The sequence below is a fragment of the Lepidochelys kempii genome, chromosome 25, assembly GCF_965140265.1.
Source record: "Lepidochelys kempii isolate rLepKem1 chromosome 25, rLepKem1.hap2, whole genome shotgun sequence".
In the NCBI taxonomy this organism is placed as follows: Eukaryota; Metazoa; Chordata; order Testudines; family Cheloniidae; genus Lepidochelys; species Lepidochelys kempii.
The window spans coordinates 14,416,302-14,434,550 of NC_133280.1; the positions used below are offsets into that span (position 1 = coordinate 14,416,302).

Genomic DNA, 18,249 nt, shown 5'->3' on the forward strand with positions numbered 1-18,249 from the left:
GGCTAATTTACCTGCAGCTCACAACTTTGGGGCTTTTTCTTTTTTTGTTCAGAGAAAAATTTCTTTCTTTTTGCCTTTTTATATCCCTCCTCCCCAACACAATAAATAACCCAACGTCCTTCTTCCTCCCCTGCTGAGCCAGCTGCCAGCCTACTCCTTGGGCCCTTCTCCCCCACCCCCCAAAACCAGCCAGGCCCCTGCTCCAGCCTGTGGGGGGGGTTTGCTCGGATCCACGGGCAGGGGCTGGGCTCCACCTCGGGAGAGCGGGTGGGGAAGAAGCGCTGGGTCCAGACCCGCTAGAACTGCCTGGCCTGTGGCTGCTACGTGGCAGAGAACCCCACAGGCCAACCCACCTGTTGGCTGTGCTGGCCTGGCAGGAGCTGGGGGCGGCCAGGGGTGTTTGGTGGATAATGGACTTTGCATTGATGATTATTATTATGTACAGCCCCTAGCACAGCAGGGTCCTGGCTCATTGCCAGATAAGAAACAGCTGCAGATCCTCCCAGTAACAATTCAAAATAATGCTAAACAGAGCAACCTTGAATACCTCGTGACTGACAGCTCCACGGTGACACAGCAAGGTCCATAGACTTGTATGGGATCTTATCACTATAAAAGAAGGGTGTATGGCCATGGGACTTTGGGTTCGTTCTGCATCAGCCTCAGAGCTTTGAATGCGTTTGACAGAGCCCAGCTCCTCCTCCCTTGTGTGCAGTTTCAGCTGGTCACTGGAACTGACCGAGCAACAGTGAGGACTGGTAACTATAAGATCTGGCTGCAGAACCTTTTGGTGTGTGTGAATGAATGGAAGCATATGCCGATTGTAATGCTTAAGTTGTACTCTCAGTAAACGCGGCGTATTGCCTTATCCCATTTGCAAAGATTCTGTGTGCTTCTTATAAGCATAACACTGGCTCCTGAAGCCCTGAGGGCCGAGTATAACTGCACTAGTGGATCCCCTCCCCTCGGTGTCTTTCCTTTAGTTATGTTTTGAGGGAGCGCTGGGGAAGGCACTGGGGGGTTTCCCAGCCCTGCGAAATAGGAACAGAAGACCCAGCTGTGGTATGTTTTGTGTTCAAACCTTGATGCTGGATCTCCGGTACCCCGAAGGGAGGAGAGTGTGGCCAGGATGTAGCCAGGAGCTGAGTCACTAGAAGAACCAGACCACCCTTGAATGGCCCTCGAAGGCCGTTCCTGCAATGCTAGGCAGTGAGATGCTCTTCTACCTAGAAGTCTATTAGCTAGAATAAGCTGTACATTTTTAACAGTGAGGATAATTAATAATTAACCATTGGAGCCATTTATCAGGAGTCGGGGTGGTTCTCTATCACTGGCCATTTTTAAATAAAGATTGGCTGATTTTCTAAAAGATCTTCTCTGGGAATAATTTGGGGGCAGTTCTCTTCCTTTTCCTCCCACAGCCCCACTTACCCCTCCCACCTCCCTCCCATCTCTTCGGGAAAAAAGGGTCGGTAGCTGGGGTGTGGTTGTTAAGAAGATCAGACGGTACCGGGGTCAGCGGTCGGTTTTTCATCTCTTGATGTTGCTCATCCAGACCAGCTGCCTTCCAGGAAGCTGTGTTAGTCAAACACGTTATTGGGCTCCATAGAGGGGAAGAGTGTGACATTTAATGTCGGGGCTATGCAAGGGATCAGACTACATGACCTAATGGTTCCTTCTGGCCTGAAACTCTATGAAACTGTGGTCTGTGCATTAAAGCACCAGGACCTGGGAGCTAGGACTCCTGGGTTCCATTGCCAGCTTTGCCACTGCGTGCCTGGGGCATGTTCCTCTGTCTGCTGTGGTTTCCCCACCTGTAGAATGGGGCTAATGGTTCTGATTACCCAGGGTGTGCTACAAGGTTCGGTTCACACATGTTGGACGTGTGCTTTGAGATCACCAGTGGAAGGTGCTGGAGAAAGGCAATAAGTGTTTTGCTGATCCCTCAGTTGCAGGGGTAGCTCACCCCCTCGAAGTAATTACCTCAGGCTCTCAGTAAATGCAGGCCGGGATTGCTGCATTGGTCACTGTCTTGTTAGCTCCTGCCCATTCAGACCAATCGACTCAGGCTCTCTGCAGACTCAGGCAGTGTCCCTGCATTGGTTACCCTTGGGTCACCATGTGAGCTGTTCTTGGCATCCTTGAGGATTAGAAACTGACATATATATGAAAGTCCTGGGTCTGATGCCATCACCTGACTCCCGGAGCAGGGCCCTAGGCATGGACCCACAGCGCTTTCCCCTAAGAGCGCCCTGTGCAGAACCCATCACCCCAGCCCAGGAGCAGGGAGAGGGGTTTGCCCCGTGCTCCAAACTAGAGGCAAAGTTTGAGCTGCCTCTTCCCTGCTCTCTGAAGGCAGGTCAGGCGTGCAATGGCCACGAACACGGCTCCGGGGCTGCTCACTCTGAGCCCCGTGTCTCTGATTGGGCAGGACGTGGGAGGACAAATGACACCACAAACCTTTGGGGTTGGCAAAATTGTATTAGAAAAACAGAAACCCTAAGGGAGCAGCAAATACCCCAGCTGGGGCTTGACTCCGCTCAGGGCAATTGTCGTCTGGGATAATCTGAGTCCAAGAAATCCCAGGGGCTCTGGCTCTGGGTGAAGTGGCTCCATCCTCCCTGTGCCCTTCATCTTCTTCACTGTTTCCCTATCGTCCTCCAGTGCTGGGCAGGAGCCAACGAGATCCTTCTGCCAGGGACCGGCTGGAGGGGGGCCTGTCTCCCTGCACGACCCGGGGAAGGGCCGAGGTCGTAGCAAGCTAGTGGCTTAGACCAGTTCTCCTGAGGGTGTCTTGGAGGGGAGCGAGCTGGCTGCGCTATTGCAGTACACCGTGTGCCCCTGGGGGTTCTCCACTCTCCCGCTGCACTGGGGCAGTGGGGACGGATGATGGAAATAAAGAGAGCGAGAGAGACAGTCCTGTGTCCCCATCCCCTGACCCACTGCGCTGAGCTAGAGAAGAGCAGAGGGAGGAAGAAAGGAGAGATGTAGGCAAGGGAGGACTGGAGAGGAAGCATGGCCTTAGAGTTATGTGCTGGTGCTCAGACTTGACTCCTCCATGTGCTACTGGGGAGACTCACGAATGGCCTTGTGCTTCAGTTTTCCACCTATAAAAAGGAGATAATGATCTTTCTTTTTCCCCTGTGCTGCTATTTGGCCTGCGAGCTGTTCAGGGCAGGGGCTGTGTCTCTGGCCTGGCACAGGGGGGCCCTGACTTCAGCTGGGACCTGGCAGTGCTGCCGGGCTCTGGGAGGAGACTTGGAATGAGACGGAAGGTTCAGTGAAGCCGTGCTAGGCAGCGGGACCTCACAGGAGAAGGCTCTCTCACCTGCAGCGGGGAGAGCATGTGGAATGGTCAGAGATGAGCAGGTACAGAGCGCGGTGGCTGGTGGAAGGCTGGAGCTGTCCTTGGTGGAGGTGACAGGACGAGACCGAGAGGCTGGGGGTCAGACAGCAGGAGGGGTCTCTGGACAAGCCTGTATCCAGGCTCCTTGATACCGGTACAAAGCTGCTCCTCTTAAAGGAGAGGGGTCCCAATGAGGGACAGAACCAGCGGAGCCAGGTAGAGAGAGACACTGTGACCCCTGAGGCTGTCCCCGCCGGACTGCTGATTCCTCTGGCTTTGGAGCTCCAAGTTCAGCCAACGGATGTTAGCTTCAAGTTGATCTCTGGGGGAACAAGCAAAAGGGAAACGCGCTTTCGCTCAGAGCTCTGGCGGGAGGGTCCCACCCAGGTCCCACCCCAGCCCCATAGGGCTGGGACTGGCGGGTCCTACCTTTGCTGCTGGAATTCTTGCTGGGAATCCTGCAGCTGCCTCTGGGAATCCTGCAGCTGCTGGGACTGGCTGGAGAGCTGCTTTCTGAGCCTGCCGTTTTCATCTGGAAGAAGAGAAGAAAGGAAAGCAGCCAGGTGTCAATGTGTTACCAGGCCTGCTTTTCACCCCCAACATTCCCCACTCTCTAGCACCGTGCACGCCTCTCCGTCTGTCTTCACCCCAGATCCCACCCAGTGTGTCTCCTGTCACGGAGTGTGGGGGCGTCCGGGGCCTGCACCCCTCTTCCTGGGACTCACCGCGACTCTCAGCCAGCCAGTAAAACGGAAGGTTTATTGGACAGTAGGAACACAATCCAAAACAGAGCTTGTTGGTACACCCAGGACCCCTCAGTCAAGTCCTTCTGCGGGGCAGGGAGCTCAGACCCCAGCCCTGGGGTTCCCTGCATTCCTCCACCCAGCACCAGACTGCAACCAAAACCCCCCAGCAGGCTCCCTCCTGCAGCCTTTGTCCAGTTTCCCGGGCAGAGGTGTTACCTCCCCCTCCCCCTCCTGGCTCAGGTGACAGGCTCTCAGGTCTCCCATCCCCAGTGAAACTCCCCTGCCACATCCCCAGGTCAGCACTCCCCCCTCCCTGCTGCGTCACATCTCTCCCCCCTTCGAGACTGAACTGAGCGGGGTCACTCTGACCAGTGACTTGGGGAAGTTCAGGGCCCCCTCTCCGGGACAGCGCATCCGCTATCATGTTGGCATTTCCCTTCACATGGACCACGTCCATGCCATAATCCTGCAGGAGCAGGCTCCACCTCAGGAGTTTGGCATTGGCTCCTTTCATCTGGTGCAGCCTGGTCAGGGGAGAGTGGTCGGTGTACACACGGTGAAGTGTCGCCCGAAGAAATAGGGCTCTAGTTTCTTGAGGGCCCACACCACGGCCAGGCACTCCTTGTCGATGGCCACGTAGTGTTGCTCCTGGGGTAGCAACTTCTTGCTCAGGTACACGATGGGGTGTCTCTCCCCCTTTTCATCCTCCTGCATTAACACCGCCCCCAGTTCCCTGTCTGAGGCGTCGGTGAACACCATAAAGGGCTTGTCAAAGTCTGGGTTTGCCAGAACTGGTCCACTGACCAGAGCCTCCTTCAGCACCCAGAAAGCCTCCTGGCACTGCTCGGTCCAGACCACCTTGTTTGGCTTCCCCTTCTTGCATAGCTCAGTGATGGGGGTGGCTATGGCGCTAAAGTGGGGCACAAATCTTCGGTAGTATCCTGCCATCCCAATAAAGCCTTGGACCTGCTTTTTGGTGTGGGGAGCGGGCCAGTCTCTGATCACCTCCACCTTGGCTGGTTCCGGCTTTAGGCGGCCGCTCCCCACCCGATGGCCCAGGTAAGATACTTCAGCCATCCCCACCTTGCACTTCTCCGCTTTTACAGTCAGCCCAGCCCCCTGGAGTCGGTCCAGCACTTGTCTAACCTGGGACACATGGTCCTCCCAGGTCTGGCTAAAGACACAGATGTCATCAATATACGCCACGGCAAAACTCTCCATCCCCCTCAGTAGCTGGTCCACCAGGCGCTGGAAGGTGGCCGGTGCTCCCTTGAGGCTGAAAGGCAGGGTCAGGAACTCGATGAGCCCCAGAGGGGTGATAAAGGCTGATTTCAGCCAGGCATCTACATCCAATGGCACTTGCCAGTAGCCCTTTGTAAGGTGGTGGTAAGGTATCAAGCTCCTCCCAGCTTGTCTAGGAGCTCATCAGGCCTGGGCATGGTGTAGGCATCCGATACAGTGATGGCATTGAGCTTTTGATAGTCCACACAGAACTGGATCGACCCGTCCTTTTTGGGGACCAGCACCACCAGCGAGGCCCAAGGGCTGGCAGATGGCTGGATCACCCCCAAAGCCAGCATGTCCCTGACCTCTCTTTCCAGGTCCTGAGCAGTTTTCCCTGTGACTCGGAAGGGGGAGCATCTTATTGGCGGGTGCAATCCTGTCTGCACCCGGTGGACAGTCAGATTAGTGCGTCCAGGCTGGTTGGAAAACAGCTGTCGGTAGGGATGCAGCACCCCCCTGACCTCAGCTTGCTGGGCAGGGGTTAGCTAATCCGAGAGGGGAATTGTTTCCAAGGGGAGCCAGCCCCAGTCTCAGGGAATATATTTACCAAAGGGTCATCTCCCTGCTCCTCCCAATGTCCGCACACAGCCAACACCACATTCCCCCTGGCATAATATAGCTTCATCATATTCACATGGTACACCCGGCGGTGGTGCGCCCGGTTCGACAGCTCCACCACGTAGTTTACCTCATTGAGCTGCTTGACAACCTTGAAAGGGCCCTCCCAGGTGGCCTGTAGTTTGTTCTTTCTCACGGGGGTGAGAACCATCACCTGATCCCCGGTGGCGTAGGCACGGGCCCGCGCCGTGCGGTCATACCAGACCTTCTGCTTCTTCTGGGCTCTGGCCAGATTCTCCCTGGCCAGGCCCATGAGTTCAGCCAGTCTCTCTCGGAAGATCAGGACATACTCCACCACTGACTCTCCATGGGGAGTGGCCTTCCCCTCCCACTCGTCTCTCATCAGGTCCAGGGGGCCCCTCACCCTCCTTCCATATAACAGTTCGAAAGGTGAAAATCCGGTAAACTCCTGGGGTACCTCCCTGTACGCGAACAGCAGGTGAGGTAAGTACTTGTCCCAATCCTGCGGGTGCTGGTTCATAAAGGTTTTCAGTGTCATCTTTAGCGTCCCATTGAACCTCTCCACCAGCCCATTGGACAGGGGGTGATAAGCTGAGGCCCAGTCGTGCCGGACCCCACATTTCTCCCACAAGCACCGGAGCAGGGCCGACATGTAGTTGGATCCTTGGTCTGTCAAGACTTCCTTGGGGAACCCCACTCGGCTGAAAATGGTCAGGAGCGCATCGGCCACGGTGTCTGCTTCAATGGAAGCTAAGGGCACTGCCTCGGGGTAGCGGGTGGCAAAATTTACCACCACCAGAATGTATTTCTTCCCCGACTGGGTCGTCTTGCTGAGAGGCCCCACGATGTCCATGGCCACCTTCTGGAAAGGTTTCTCTATGATGGGCAAAGCTCTCAAAGCCGCTTTCCCCTTGTCCCGGGCCTTCCCCACCCTCTGACAGGGGTCACAGGATCGGCAATACTGCCGGACCGTGGTAAAGACCCCGGGCCAGTAAAAGTTCTGTAGCAACCTCTGCCGGGTGCGCCGGATTCCCTGGTGCCCTGCGAGGGGGATGTCATGGGCCAGGTACAGGAGCCTGCGGCGATACTTCTGGGGGACCCCCAGCTGCCTCCTGATCCCACAGGACTCCACTTCCCTTGTGGGAGCCCATTCTCGGTACAGGAACCCCTTCTCCCACAGGAACCTCTCCTGGCAGCCTCTCCTCATGGTCCCTACCACACTGAGGTCAGCCAGGTCCCTGAGCTTCAGCAAGGAGGGGTCTTTCCTCAACTCGGCCTGGAACTCAGCGGCTGGGGAAGGGATGGGGACCGGCTCCCTCTCACTGGCCAGGTCTGAGGCCACAGCCTCTCTGAGCCGTGCCCCTTGGCGCTGCCTCCCCACCAGGGTAGGGTCCTGCGCCTCTGGTGTGGTACCCTCCCCAAGGTCAGGGTGCAGTGCCCCTCGCCGGCTCTGGCTACAGGTCACAACCAGGGCGGTCTGGGGGTTGCTTGGCCAGTCCTCTAGGTTCCCCCCGCCATCAAAACCTCAGTGGGCAAATGGTGGTGTACCCCCACGTCCTTGGGGCCCTCCTTGGCCCCCCCATTTCAGGTGTACCCTTGTCACAAGCACCTTGAATGGGGTCCCGCCCACCCCCATCAGGGTCAGGTAGGTGTTGGGCACCACCCGATCTGGGCCACCACCGCGGGCCGGACCAGTGTCACCTCCGTGCCCGTATCCCAGTATCCATTGACCTTCCTCCCATCCACCTCCAGGGGAACAAGGCACTCTCTCCGGAGGGACAACCCCGCGCCTACCCTGTAAACCGAGCACCCTGAATCCAGAGCCTCCAGCCCTCTGGCGGGGCTGGCTGGGGTACTCTTCCCTCCTGAGCAGATGGTAAACTGGCAGCCCCCCTTGCCTGGGCCATCTGCCCCTTGTCCAGCTGGGTCCCTACCCAGTTAACCCTGGGTGGGTTGGGTCTGCTCAGTCTGTCCCTGAGCCTGGGGCACTGGGTTCGTACGTGGCCTCTCTGACCACAGTGATAGCAGCTCAGGTCACGTTGGTCCCCTCGAGTGGGTCGGATGGTCCCGACACCAGGCATTCCCCTTGGGAGGGGGTTCTCCATATTTCCCCGCTGGGAGGTCCCAGGGTGACTCTCTCTCTGCATCGTGGGGGGCCTGTTCTTTTGGGACTTCTGCCGGCTACCCCCTGACCGACTGTTCACAAACTCGTCGGCCAGCTGCCCTGCGTGCTGGGGGTTCTCTAGCTTTTTGTCCACCAACCACAGCCTCAGGTCGGAAGGGCACTGTTCATACAGTTGCTCCAGTACGATTAGGTCCAGCAGGTCCTCTTTAGCTTGGGCCCCAGCTGTCCACTTGCGGGCATATCCCTGCATCCGGTTGACCAGTTGTAGGTAGGTGACCTCAGGCGTTTTATGCTGACTCTGGAACTTTTCCGGCACATCTCGGGGGTCAGCCCAAACTCACGGAGCAGGGCCTGTTTGATCGTAGTCCCCTGCCTCCACCCCTGTCAATTGGCTGTACACCTCCACGGCTTTGGGGTCCAGTAAGGGGGTGAGAAACCGGAGCCTGTCTGCAGGGTCAACCCTGTGCATCTCGCAGGCATTCTCAAAGGCTGTCAGGAAGCTGTCTATGTCCTCCCCCTCCTTACGCTGGGCCAGGAAGCACTTACCAAAGCTCCTTGCAGTCTTGGGTCCCCCCTCACTCACCGCAGCCGGGGCCCCACTGCTCCTCAGCCTGGTCAGCTCCAGTTCATGCTGATGTTGCCTCTCCTTCTCCTCCCACACATGCTGATGCTGCTTTTCATGATCCTCCAGCTCCCTCATTTTCATCTCCCTCTCCCATTCTAGCTGCCTCTGCTCCAGGGATCGGGAGCTCCGCCGGGAGGATCCCCCGCTGGCTGCCTAGGTCAGGGTTGGCCCTCGGTATTCGCTGGGCTTCCCCCAACCCCTTCCCCAGGCATAGTTAGGAAGGGTCTCGGGATGTCCTCGGCAGCAGTCTGACCCCTCCCAGCCCGGTCAGGCCCCAGGGCCCACACTGTGTCCACCGGGCGGCTTCCTTCAGAGGCAGAGATCGGGTCATCCAAGCGATCCCTCTCCTCCAACTGGGCAATCAGCTGTTCCTTGGTGGACCTCCCAATGCGCAGCCCCCTCTGCCTGCACAGCTCCACCAGGTCGCTCTTAAGGCGTTTAGCGTACATCTCCCTGCTGGCTACTCGCAGGCCTGGGCAGCTTTCCACGGTTTCCAGGAAGAGGTGTTACCTCCCCCAACCCCCTCCTGACTCAGGTAACAGGCTCTCAGGTCTCCTATCCCCAGTGAAACTCCCCTGCCACATTCCCAGGTCAGCACTCCCCGCTCCCTGCTGCATCACATCTCCAGCCCCCACAAGGGATCTCTGCCAAGCCATCCAGCTCCCATGGAACTAACAGGCATTTCACCTTGTAACCATTGTTCCTTGGCCTCCTGCTCAGCATCTCTGGCTTCCAGCTGTGTGATTTTGTTGCTCAGAGCAGTGATGTTGTTCTGCAGGTTATGCTGAGCCGGAAAAGGAGGGAGAGAGAGGAAAAGGAATCATTATCACTGAGTGTGCAAGCAACACAGAAAGCCCTTACCCACGTGTGAAACTGATCGTTTCTGGCCACTGTGCCCTTTAAGATTTAAGAACTCATCCCCTCACGTGTCGTTTTCCTGCTTTTTCAACTCCCAGCTGTTTTCTCAACTTTGAATGAACTAGGGGCATAAACTGAACAGAAGAAAATATTTCCTCTGCATGTCCAGAAATGACTACTAATGTCAACAGCTGGTTCAGCATTTCAACCATCTCTGGTTCCAGGTGCTTAGCCAGTGACTTCCACCAGTTCAGTGGATGGCTTTCTTTAAAACCTGGCAGAAAACATACACTGTCCCCAACCCCACGTCCCCACAGATACGGAGAATTCAATGAAATGATGTTGGTCACAAAAGCCGCTTGATGCCCCCAGGGTCTATGCAGCAGCCTTTCACCCCTGCAAGGCGGGGTTCAAATTCCCCAGCAGGGAGCAAGTGACGTGAGCTGCTGGACCGGTGCCCCTGGCCCCAGCCCACCCCACAGAGCAACAGGACAAAGTCCTTGATTAGGAAACAGTCATGAGTGGACCAATGGGGGTGATGCATGTCACTGTGTGGGGGCCCAGGGCCAGAACGGCTGTGGGGGGAGTCAGGGGCATAGCACCGGTGGCAGAGCCTGTGAAAGAAACTTTGTGTACTGTGCCTGGGGAGAGGCGGGGGGATGGGTTAGACAAGCACATTCACTACCCCAGCAGCAGCCTGGAAAGGTCCCTAGGCTGTGAACTTCCCAGGGCAGGGCCCAGCACCTTTGCACAGCCCCCAGCACTGTGCCACCCTGACCCTGGACTGGGGCTCCTGGGCCCTATTCAAAGCACCCACCGTCAGGCTCCTGCAGGAGTCCCAGCGCCCACGCGTCTCCCAGAGGGTCTGATTGGCGCCAGCCAGCTCCGACCGCAGCGCCGTGACCTCTGCCCTCGCCCCGTCCCGCTGCTTTTCCAGGGCCCCCTTGTCCTCCTCCAGGTTGGCGAGTTTCTCATCCAGATCAGAGGTCTTCAGCTGCTCCTGGCACTTGACCACACAGCAAGTGAGAGTGATTAATATGGCAGCTAATATGAGGACGGAGGCACCTACCAGGCAGACGCAAAGTTTCTTACTCTTGGTGCCCATGTGTTCAGCCCCTAGACAGATGGGCCTGGGCACGACCCCCATCAGCTCTCGCTCCAGAGACTCAGATGGGTGGAGGTTGAGCGACAAATGTTCCCCGCAGTTTATTCCTCTCCTACCGCTGTGTCTCTGGATGCAGCTGCTGCCCTTGTGCCAACCCCACTGAGCCGACAGCCCAGTCACTGCTCCCTGCAAAAGAGTTTCTCTGGCCCCCTAGTGTTCAGTGCTGTGCTCCTCCTTAGTGGGAGGTGCAGCTCCAGATTCCCCAGGCTGGGGAGGAAGGACTCCCCCTAGAATGGGGCTTTCTAGAAAATCACATGGTCTCCTGTTAAAGGGCGCTAGGGAGCACTGAGGTCAGCGTCATTTGGCTGAAGACCCAGTTCCCCGTCCGTTGTTCTGATGGCCCTGTAGCCGGGTGCTGCAGAAGCCGGTCAGGGCTGTGGGCTAGCACCGTGGTTAGCCCTGGGGGAGACCTGGGTTTGATTCCTGGTCTCACTTCTTCCCCCAGTTGCCACCAGGGGGGCATGCTGCAGAAGCTGGTCATGGTGGCTAGCGCTCTGGGCTACCACACAGGGCAGCTGGCTCCGATTCTACCCCAGACTCCGGGGCTGGGATTTGTGCCTCCTGCACACGGTGGGGCCCCTGGGCTGCTCTGTGACCCGGCTGGATCCTTCCCCTGCGTTGGCAGAGCCCAGCAGCCCACACGGCCCGGGGGGTTGGCACCGGGTTCCATGCACACTGTGCCATCCCCCTAGGCTGGTGGCGGAGTGGCCAGCCTTTGCCCTGCTGTGGTCTGTGCCCCATTCTGTTAGGGGCGGGCAGCAGGGACAGAGAGAGGAGCCCTGCCCAGGGCAGCATGCGGGTGTCTGGGACGTGCTGTGTGGGTGAGAAGCCCTGAGGTGCTGCAGGGGTCTGTGTGCTGAGCTCCCCCGGGAGAAAAGAGATGCAGACAGAACAGGCGCTGCTGGGGTAGGTAATGCAGTGCCCTGCTGGGAACCGCGCCAGTCCAAGCTGGTGCCACACAGCCCCCTGGAACCAGCCCCCTGGGGTCTCTGTGTCTGGGACTTCCGGGGCTGCTGGGGTCTCTTCTGAGCCACATTGTATTCTATTCTCATCCTCCTGCGTGATGCTGATGACAATAATGGGACATTATCAATTAATAACACGCTGCCCACTCAAGATGGTCACCAGCTGGGATAAATTCAACCCCCACCCAGGGAGGGGGGCAGTTGAGGATCATCCCCGCTTTCCTTGTGGGGGGGAACTGAGGCACAGAGAGGCTGTGACCATCAGCCACAGCCCACTGCAAACACACATTTCTTGCCCCAGGATGGGAAAGTGGTTCCCCTTCCCATCAGCCCAAAAACCCCCAATCCACATCCACTGGAAGTGGCCAGGGCTCATCAGTTTTAGTTTCCGTCCTGCTCACCTCCCCCCCCCCGCCCTTGTTAGGTTTCGTTTCTCTGCAGAAGCTGCTTGCCAGGGGGGCGGAGAGGAGAGAGCCCGAGCGATGCGGAGGGACTGGTGGACTTGGAGCCCGGTGCTGGTTGGCTCTTTTGTTAGTTACAGAAAGTTTTCTTTCTTTCTTTCTTTCTTTCTTTCTTTCTTTCTTTCTTTCTTTCTTTCTTTCTTTCTTTCTTAAACACAACGCCCCCCCTCAAAAAAAAAACCTCCCCAATATTCCCAGGTTCCCCCACAGCTAAACACAATAACCTCAGGCCATTCCTCCTCCCCTGCTGAGCCAGCCCCCTCTTTAGACCCCTCCCCCCAAAACCCAAACCAGCCCCCCTGCTCCAGCCTGCTCAGATCCATGGGCAGGGGCTGGGCTCCAGCTCGGGGGAGTGGATGAGGAAGAAATGCTGGGTCCAGACCCGCTAGAACTGCCCCTGGTTCTGGAGCGCCCGGCATGTGGCTGCTATGTGGCAGAGAACCCCACAGGCCAACCTGCCTGCTGGCGGTGTTGGCCTGGCAGGAGCTGGGGGCGGCCAGGATGTTTGGTAGATAATGGACTTTGCATTGATGATTATTATCATGTACAGCCCCTAGCGCAGTGGGGTCCAGGCCCATTGCTGGGGCTCTTTGGCTCCACCACTAGACAACTAATAACAGTACTGCCACAGGGTGTCTTCCCCTTTCAGGGGAAGGGGCTGACTGATTGTTCAACTTCCCCCCCCCCGCCCCCCCCCGGGAGAGGGCAGGCATGGGAGCTGGACCTAAGAAGGGGTTAATGGGAGCACCTGAGCCTTGTCAGATCTACTCTGCTACACCTGGGGGTGTCCGGCAGGGTGGAGCTGGCCGGAGGAAGCTCAGGGGTGCTGGGGCAGTCGGTACATTAGGGCTTGGCTCTTGCTCAGGGCAGCTGGCTGGGGCTGCAGGAGGCCAGGCAGCCCCTGTACAGCGACCTGGCCTTGGCTGCATGAGGGGCGGGTCTCTGTCCTGGGTCTGAGAGGAGCAGAGGATGCAATAAGAAGCTGGAGTGAGTTCAGTCTTCAACCTATGGGGATTCACTGCTTCTTGGAGTCAGTGCTGGCCCCTTTGAGCTGGTGCGAGGGTCCCAGCCCGAGGCACGGCAGAGCCGGCTGTGGTACGTTTTGTGTTCAAACCTGAACAGCGGAATCTGGTGCCCCGGAAGGGGTGAGACTGTGGCTAGGACGTGGCGTGGGCCCAAGTGACTAGAAGAACCAGATCAGCCCTGGGTTGAAGGGCTCTGAAGGAGGTGACTGAGGGGAAGGTCTGGCTATGCTGTGCCCAGCCACACTGGTGAGTCTCCGTTGGGGAATCTCTCTCTGCAAGTACCTAGAGGCCTGCTGTATTAATTTAAATGGAATAAAGGGTCCCCAAAAGTCCAAGGTGTTCCCCTGAGCCTGTCACTGTCCAGCATGAAACAGTGTTAACGAAGGTCCAGGGTTTGGTATACACAAAAAGAAAAGGAGGACTTGTGGCACCTTAGAGACTAACCAATTTATTTGAGCATGAGCTTTCGTGAGCTACAGCTCACTTCATCGGATGCTGAGCTGTAGCTCACGAAAGCTTATGCTCAAATAAATTGGTTAGTCTCTAAGGTGCCACAAGTCCTCCTTTTCTTTTTGCGAACACAGACTAACACGGCTGCTACTCTGAAACCTGTCATTATGCAAGGTTTGGTATACAGTGTCCCTAGCCCACTTAGTACCCTGGCAAACAAACTAAGAAACTCATGCTGAGGCTTAGAGGTTAATTGGTTAGTAGAAAACAGGAGAGAAAAGGAGTTATAAAGCACAGCGAAACTGAACGATATGAAACAAACTTAACCCAAACCTGTCCAAGTCCCTTCAAGAAAACAGGATATCGGTTAGAATCCCTTATTTTGCTGGACAACCTTTCCTGGGGGGAAGGAACAGGCCAGTTCTGTTGCTCAGCTTAGCGATGTGAGGAATAGTTAACTTCCTGCCTTTGACAGACAGACAGGGGGAGAAGAGACAGAACCGTAAAGAGGGGGAAATCCAGCTTTTGTTGATGTTCTCAGGACTCCGGGCGACTGGTCCATCACGGGTGTATTCTCTAGGCTGGCAGGCTGGCCTCAATAGCAGTTGCCCTGGGCTCAGGCTTTTCTCCTGGTCGGGGATGCCATCGGGTGGGTCTGGTCCTGCTCCTTTACCCCTCTCTCTGGTGGGCAGAGTTGGCTGGGTCATCTCGTCTCGGTGCGCTGATGCCCTGTGGCACGGCTGACCTGGAGATCAGATGAAAAGCCAAGAAAGAGATGGGAGAGAAGTAAAATCGTGGGGCAGAAAGGACCTCCAAGGGAAGGGGAGGCAGAGCGGAATCTCACCTGTCTCTGGCTGGAGTCTCCGCTGGCACGGCAGTGATGGCCAGGTGTTCCCGCTGCTGGCCAAAGTCGGGGCTTCACGATGGGGTGCGAACGGTTGCGATCCACAGCATCCTGGGAGCAGAGGCCAGACAGCCTCCCACTCCTCTGGGAACCCTCAGTCGGGCTGCCTGTTCCTGCCCCCAAAGTCTCTTTGTAAGGGCCCCCGAAAGAGGGGTGGGGGGCAGATTAGTCAGTCCTCTCTTTGTTTTATTCACCAGTTAGTGCTAACTTCTGCCGTGCCCAGTTTGGTTCACTGACTTCCGGTCCCACACGTCTCCTCGTCACCAGGCATGATCATAACGCGGTCCCTGAGTTCCCGCAGGAGGCCTCGTTACTTAGGCTAACGCAGCTTTGCTGTGTTTCACTTTGCCCCTTTTCCCATCAGCGCTGGTCGCTCTAGGTTGTCGGGATGCTCCCTTCCCGTCTCACAGCTGAACTCAGTTAGGATAAATCTGTAGGGCCAGGGATCCCAGTAGGCCTGAACCAAGATCAGTGCCCCTGTTGGGCTGGGTGCCGCACAGCCACAGGGCCAGATGATCGCTGTCCCAAGGAGTCTGCAGCGTAAACAAACAAGGTGGTTTCTCCCTTGGTTGACAGTCCGGGTCCCCGCTCCACCGGGCGGATCAGCTGAGTCACGGTGGGACATGTGCTGGTGTGTTGCAGCCAGGGACTATGGCTGGAGAGACCATCCCCACAGTTCATCCTGCTCTCTGCCACTGTCCCTTCCTCCCACCACCCTGCTTGCCCCTCGCTGCTCCCTCCTGTCTCTTCCCCTTCTGGACAAAGGGTCAGTAGCTGGGGGGCAGCCATTAAGAAGACCGGACAGTACCGGGTGCAGCGGTGAGTTCTCCATCTCTCAATGTCTTCCAATCCAGACCGGCTGCCTTCTGGGAAGCTGTTAGTCAAACACGTTATTGGGCTCCATGCAGGGGAAGAGGGTGACATTTAATGTCGGGGGCTATGCAGGAGATCGGACAAGATGAGCTAATGGTCCCTTCTGGCCTGAAACTCTATGAAACTGTGGTCTGTGCGTTAAAACACCAGGAGCTGGGAGCCAGGACTCCTGGGTTCCATTGCCAGCTTTGCCACTGTGTGCCTGGGGCCGGTTCCTTTCCCTCTGTCTGCTGTGGTTCCCCCCCTCCTCCAGTCCCGTAGAATGGGGCTAATGGTTCTGATTACCCAGGGAGTGCTGCGAGGTTCGGCTCACCCATGTTGGACAGGTGCTTTGAGATCCTCAGCAGGAGGGCCCTGGAAAAGGGTAGCGATTGTTCTGCGTATCCCCCAGTTGCAGGGGCACAGATCCCAGCAGGTCTGGGGACTGCCCCGGGGAGGTGCCAGGAATTGAAACACCAGGGCCCTTCTCTCGTCCCTCAGCAGCATCTGGCTCCTGTGAGAGGAGAGCAAAGCTGCGTTTGGCTTGGTTCTGCAAAACAAAACCGCAGGGCGGTGTCGGGTCTAACACTGGGCACCTTCAGGCTTTGGGGCGGGGGGGTGGGTGGGTGCCTGGGTTGGCTCCATCTTTAATATCCCCACCCCGCAGCCAGATGGCTTTGAAGGCAGGGAAAAGTTAGCGCAGACTCTTGCGTCTGAGCCGTGCAGGGCTGCACAAGGCCACCAGAGGTCCGTGCAGGCCAGTGAGTGGAAGGGAGGGAGCAGAGCAGAGCCGCCAGACGGGTGCAGAGTGGCTGCCCCCCCCCTCCCCCCGGCATTTCTCACGGCGCTGGGTCGCGGTGTCCCAGTATGAGCCGTGTGCAGCAGCCCCAGCAGGGGGGTGCACGAGGAGGGAGGCTCAATATTAATATTTGTGGCAACACCAGAGCCTGTCCATATTTCCTGTACCCCGGCTCTGTCTTGCCTGCAACGTGCTGTTGTTCTGGGACCCCTGCCACAGCCCTGCCGATGCCCCTCGATCCTGACTCGCATCCCCATACTCTCCTGGGTCTGGGCTCCCTCCCTCCAGCTCTGCTGATGCATCTGGATCCTGGTCCATGCAGCCCAGAGATTTTCAAGAAGCAGGCGTAGCTGTTCTGGCTCATCGATGTGATGAATTGGGCCCGTTGTCTCTGACGGTCCCATTGGCTTTGCAGCGAGTCGTGGTGACTGGCTGGCTGAGAGGCTGGTCTCTGTGGGGCCCTGTCCTGCCGGCCCTGGCCCTGATCGTACAATAACCCCCGGAATCACACACACAGACACACACATACACACCCCTCAGACACACTGGCACAGACGTGCACACCCCACACACAATTGCATCAGCCCCCTGCAATCTGAACAGGGGTGTTATTCTCCTCCTGGTTATTTTAGTGGTAACTGGACACCGGGCTGAGCCGGGCCGGCCTGTGTTTGCTTTGGCAGCCCCGGCAGCTCCTGAGGGATCCGCCTGCCCAATGGCTGCTGCATTTCAACAACACAAGGTGAATGTGCAGCCGTCCCAGTGAGGAAGTGTACATGGCCCTGTGGGAGACTCCAGGCTTCCCCCTCGGAGGCCTGTGGAGTGAGGTCCCCGCCGTGGCCCCATCCTATGGGATGAATGGGGTTTTCCACCCTCTGGTAACTCTAGGCTGGTAGCTACTTTGTAACATGCCTTACTCTCCACGATGCACCAGCGTGGCACTAGGGGGCGCTGTGCTGGGGGCAGGGAGCTCAGTAGGGGGCGCTCTCCCCTTGCACGCCGGTTGCCCCCAATACTCCAGGGTGGGGTGCTGTGTTGCAGGGGGTCAGGGTAGGCGCTCAGCAGGGGGGTGCGCTAAACAGATAGAAACGACCTGGTTATTAGAAACCCGAGCCGAATGGGAACTGACTCGCTCCAGCACCCGTCCCCAGTTCCACGAGCAACCTGTCCCGCTAGCCAGCTCGCCCCCTCTGCCTTCATGGGCTTTGTCCCCACGCAGTCCCAGGAGGGGGCGAGGAGGCTGCCCCAGGGCGTTAGTTTTCATTGTTGGTGCATTAACCCTTTCCTTGCCATGTGTTTATTCCACCATCCATGTTCGTAACGCGGAACAAAATGTCTGGGTGGTTCTTTCAAAAGTTTACCACTGAACATTGACTTCACACAGCTTTGAAACTTGATTGTGCAGAAGAAAAATGCTGCTTCGAGCCATCTTAATTGAAACAAAACCAACACAGAAGCAGTTTCCTTCCCTTGCTCAAACATTGTTTTTAAACTTTCCCTTTATTTTGTTAGCTGGTGACTGTTTAACGCAATGCTGCGCTGTGCGGCATTCGCTCGGCTTTTGTCGCTGCTGCCTGATTGCGTACGTCCGGTTCCAAATGGTCAACTGAGCCGTCCGTAACTCTGGAGTTCGTATCTCGAAAGATAGGGAGGGACTCGGATGCTCTGGGAATGGGGGTCAGAGCAGTACCCGAGCTGCCAAAAGAGGGACGAACCACCCTGCCTCTTGTTTTATATGAATTATTATCATTTGTAGCATGGTAGTGACCAGAGACGCCCTGATTGTGAGCTCTCCAGGGCAGGGCCTGCCTGCTTGTGTGTCTGGGCAGTGCTCTGCACCATGGGGGCCTGCTCTCAGCCCGGGGAGGGGGGAGTCTGTGCAGCACCTGGCACAGTGTGGCCCTGATTTCAGTTGGGACCTCTGGGCACCACCATAATACAGATGATAACCACGGCCCAGCCCCGACTTTATCTGATAACAAATATTGAGGGCCGTGAGGTCACATTTCCAAAAACCCTTAAGGGACTGAGGAGCCTAAAATCCCATATTCAAAAGTGTCCTAGG

At 57.1% G+C, this 18,249-nt stretch overlaps 1 protein-coding gene across 1 annotated transcript; it reads right to left on the reverse strand.

Annotated features, from left to right (window-relative positions):
* Positions 1–2,469: 2,469 nt before the first annotated feature.
* Positions 2,470–10,850, reverse strand: LOC140903145 (uncharacterized). Its single transcript, XM_073323991.1, has 4 exons — positions 10,381–10,850; positions 9,393–9,489; positions 3,776–3,878; positions 2,470–3,668 (listed from the first exon to the last, which is right to left on the reverse strand). Exons 1-4 carry the CDS (start codon positions 10,708–10,710, stop codon positions 3,518–3,520), a joined length of 681 nt encoding a protein of 226 aa, XP_073180092.1. The 5' UTR covers positions 10,711–10,850; the 3' UTR covers positions 2,470–3,517.
* Positions 10,851–18,249: the final 7,399 nt, after the last annotated feature.

Coding starts and splice junctions, on each gene's coding strand:
- LOC140903145 (XM_073323991.1), bottom strand. CDS start 10,710: ATGGGGGTCGTGCCCAGGCCCATCTGTCTAGGGGCTGAACACATGGGC. Junction 9,490..10,380: donor ACTCCTGCAGGAGCCTGACG/GTGGGTGCTTTG, acceptor TTTCCGGCTCAG/CATAACCTGCAGAACAACAT. Junction 3,879..9,392: donor CAAGGAACAATGGTTACAAG/GTGAAATGCCTG, acceptor CTCTTCTTCCAG/ATGAAAACGGCAGGCTCAGA.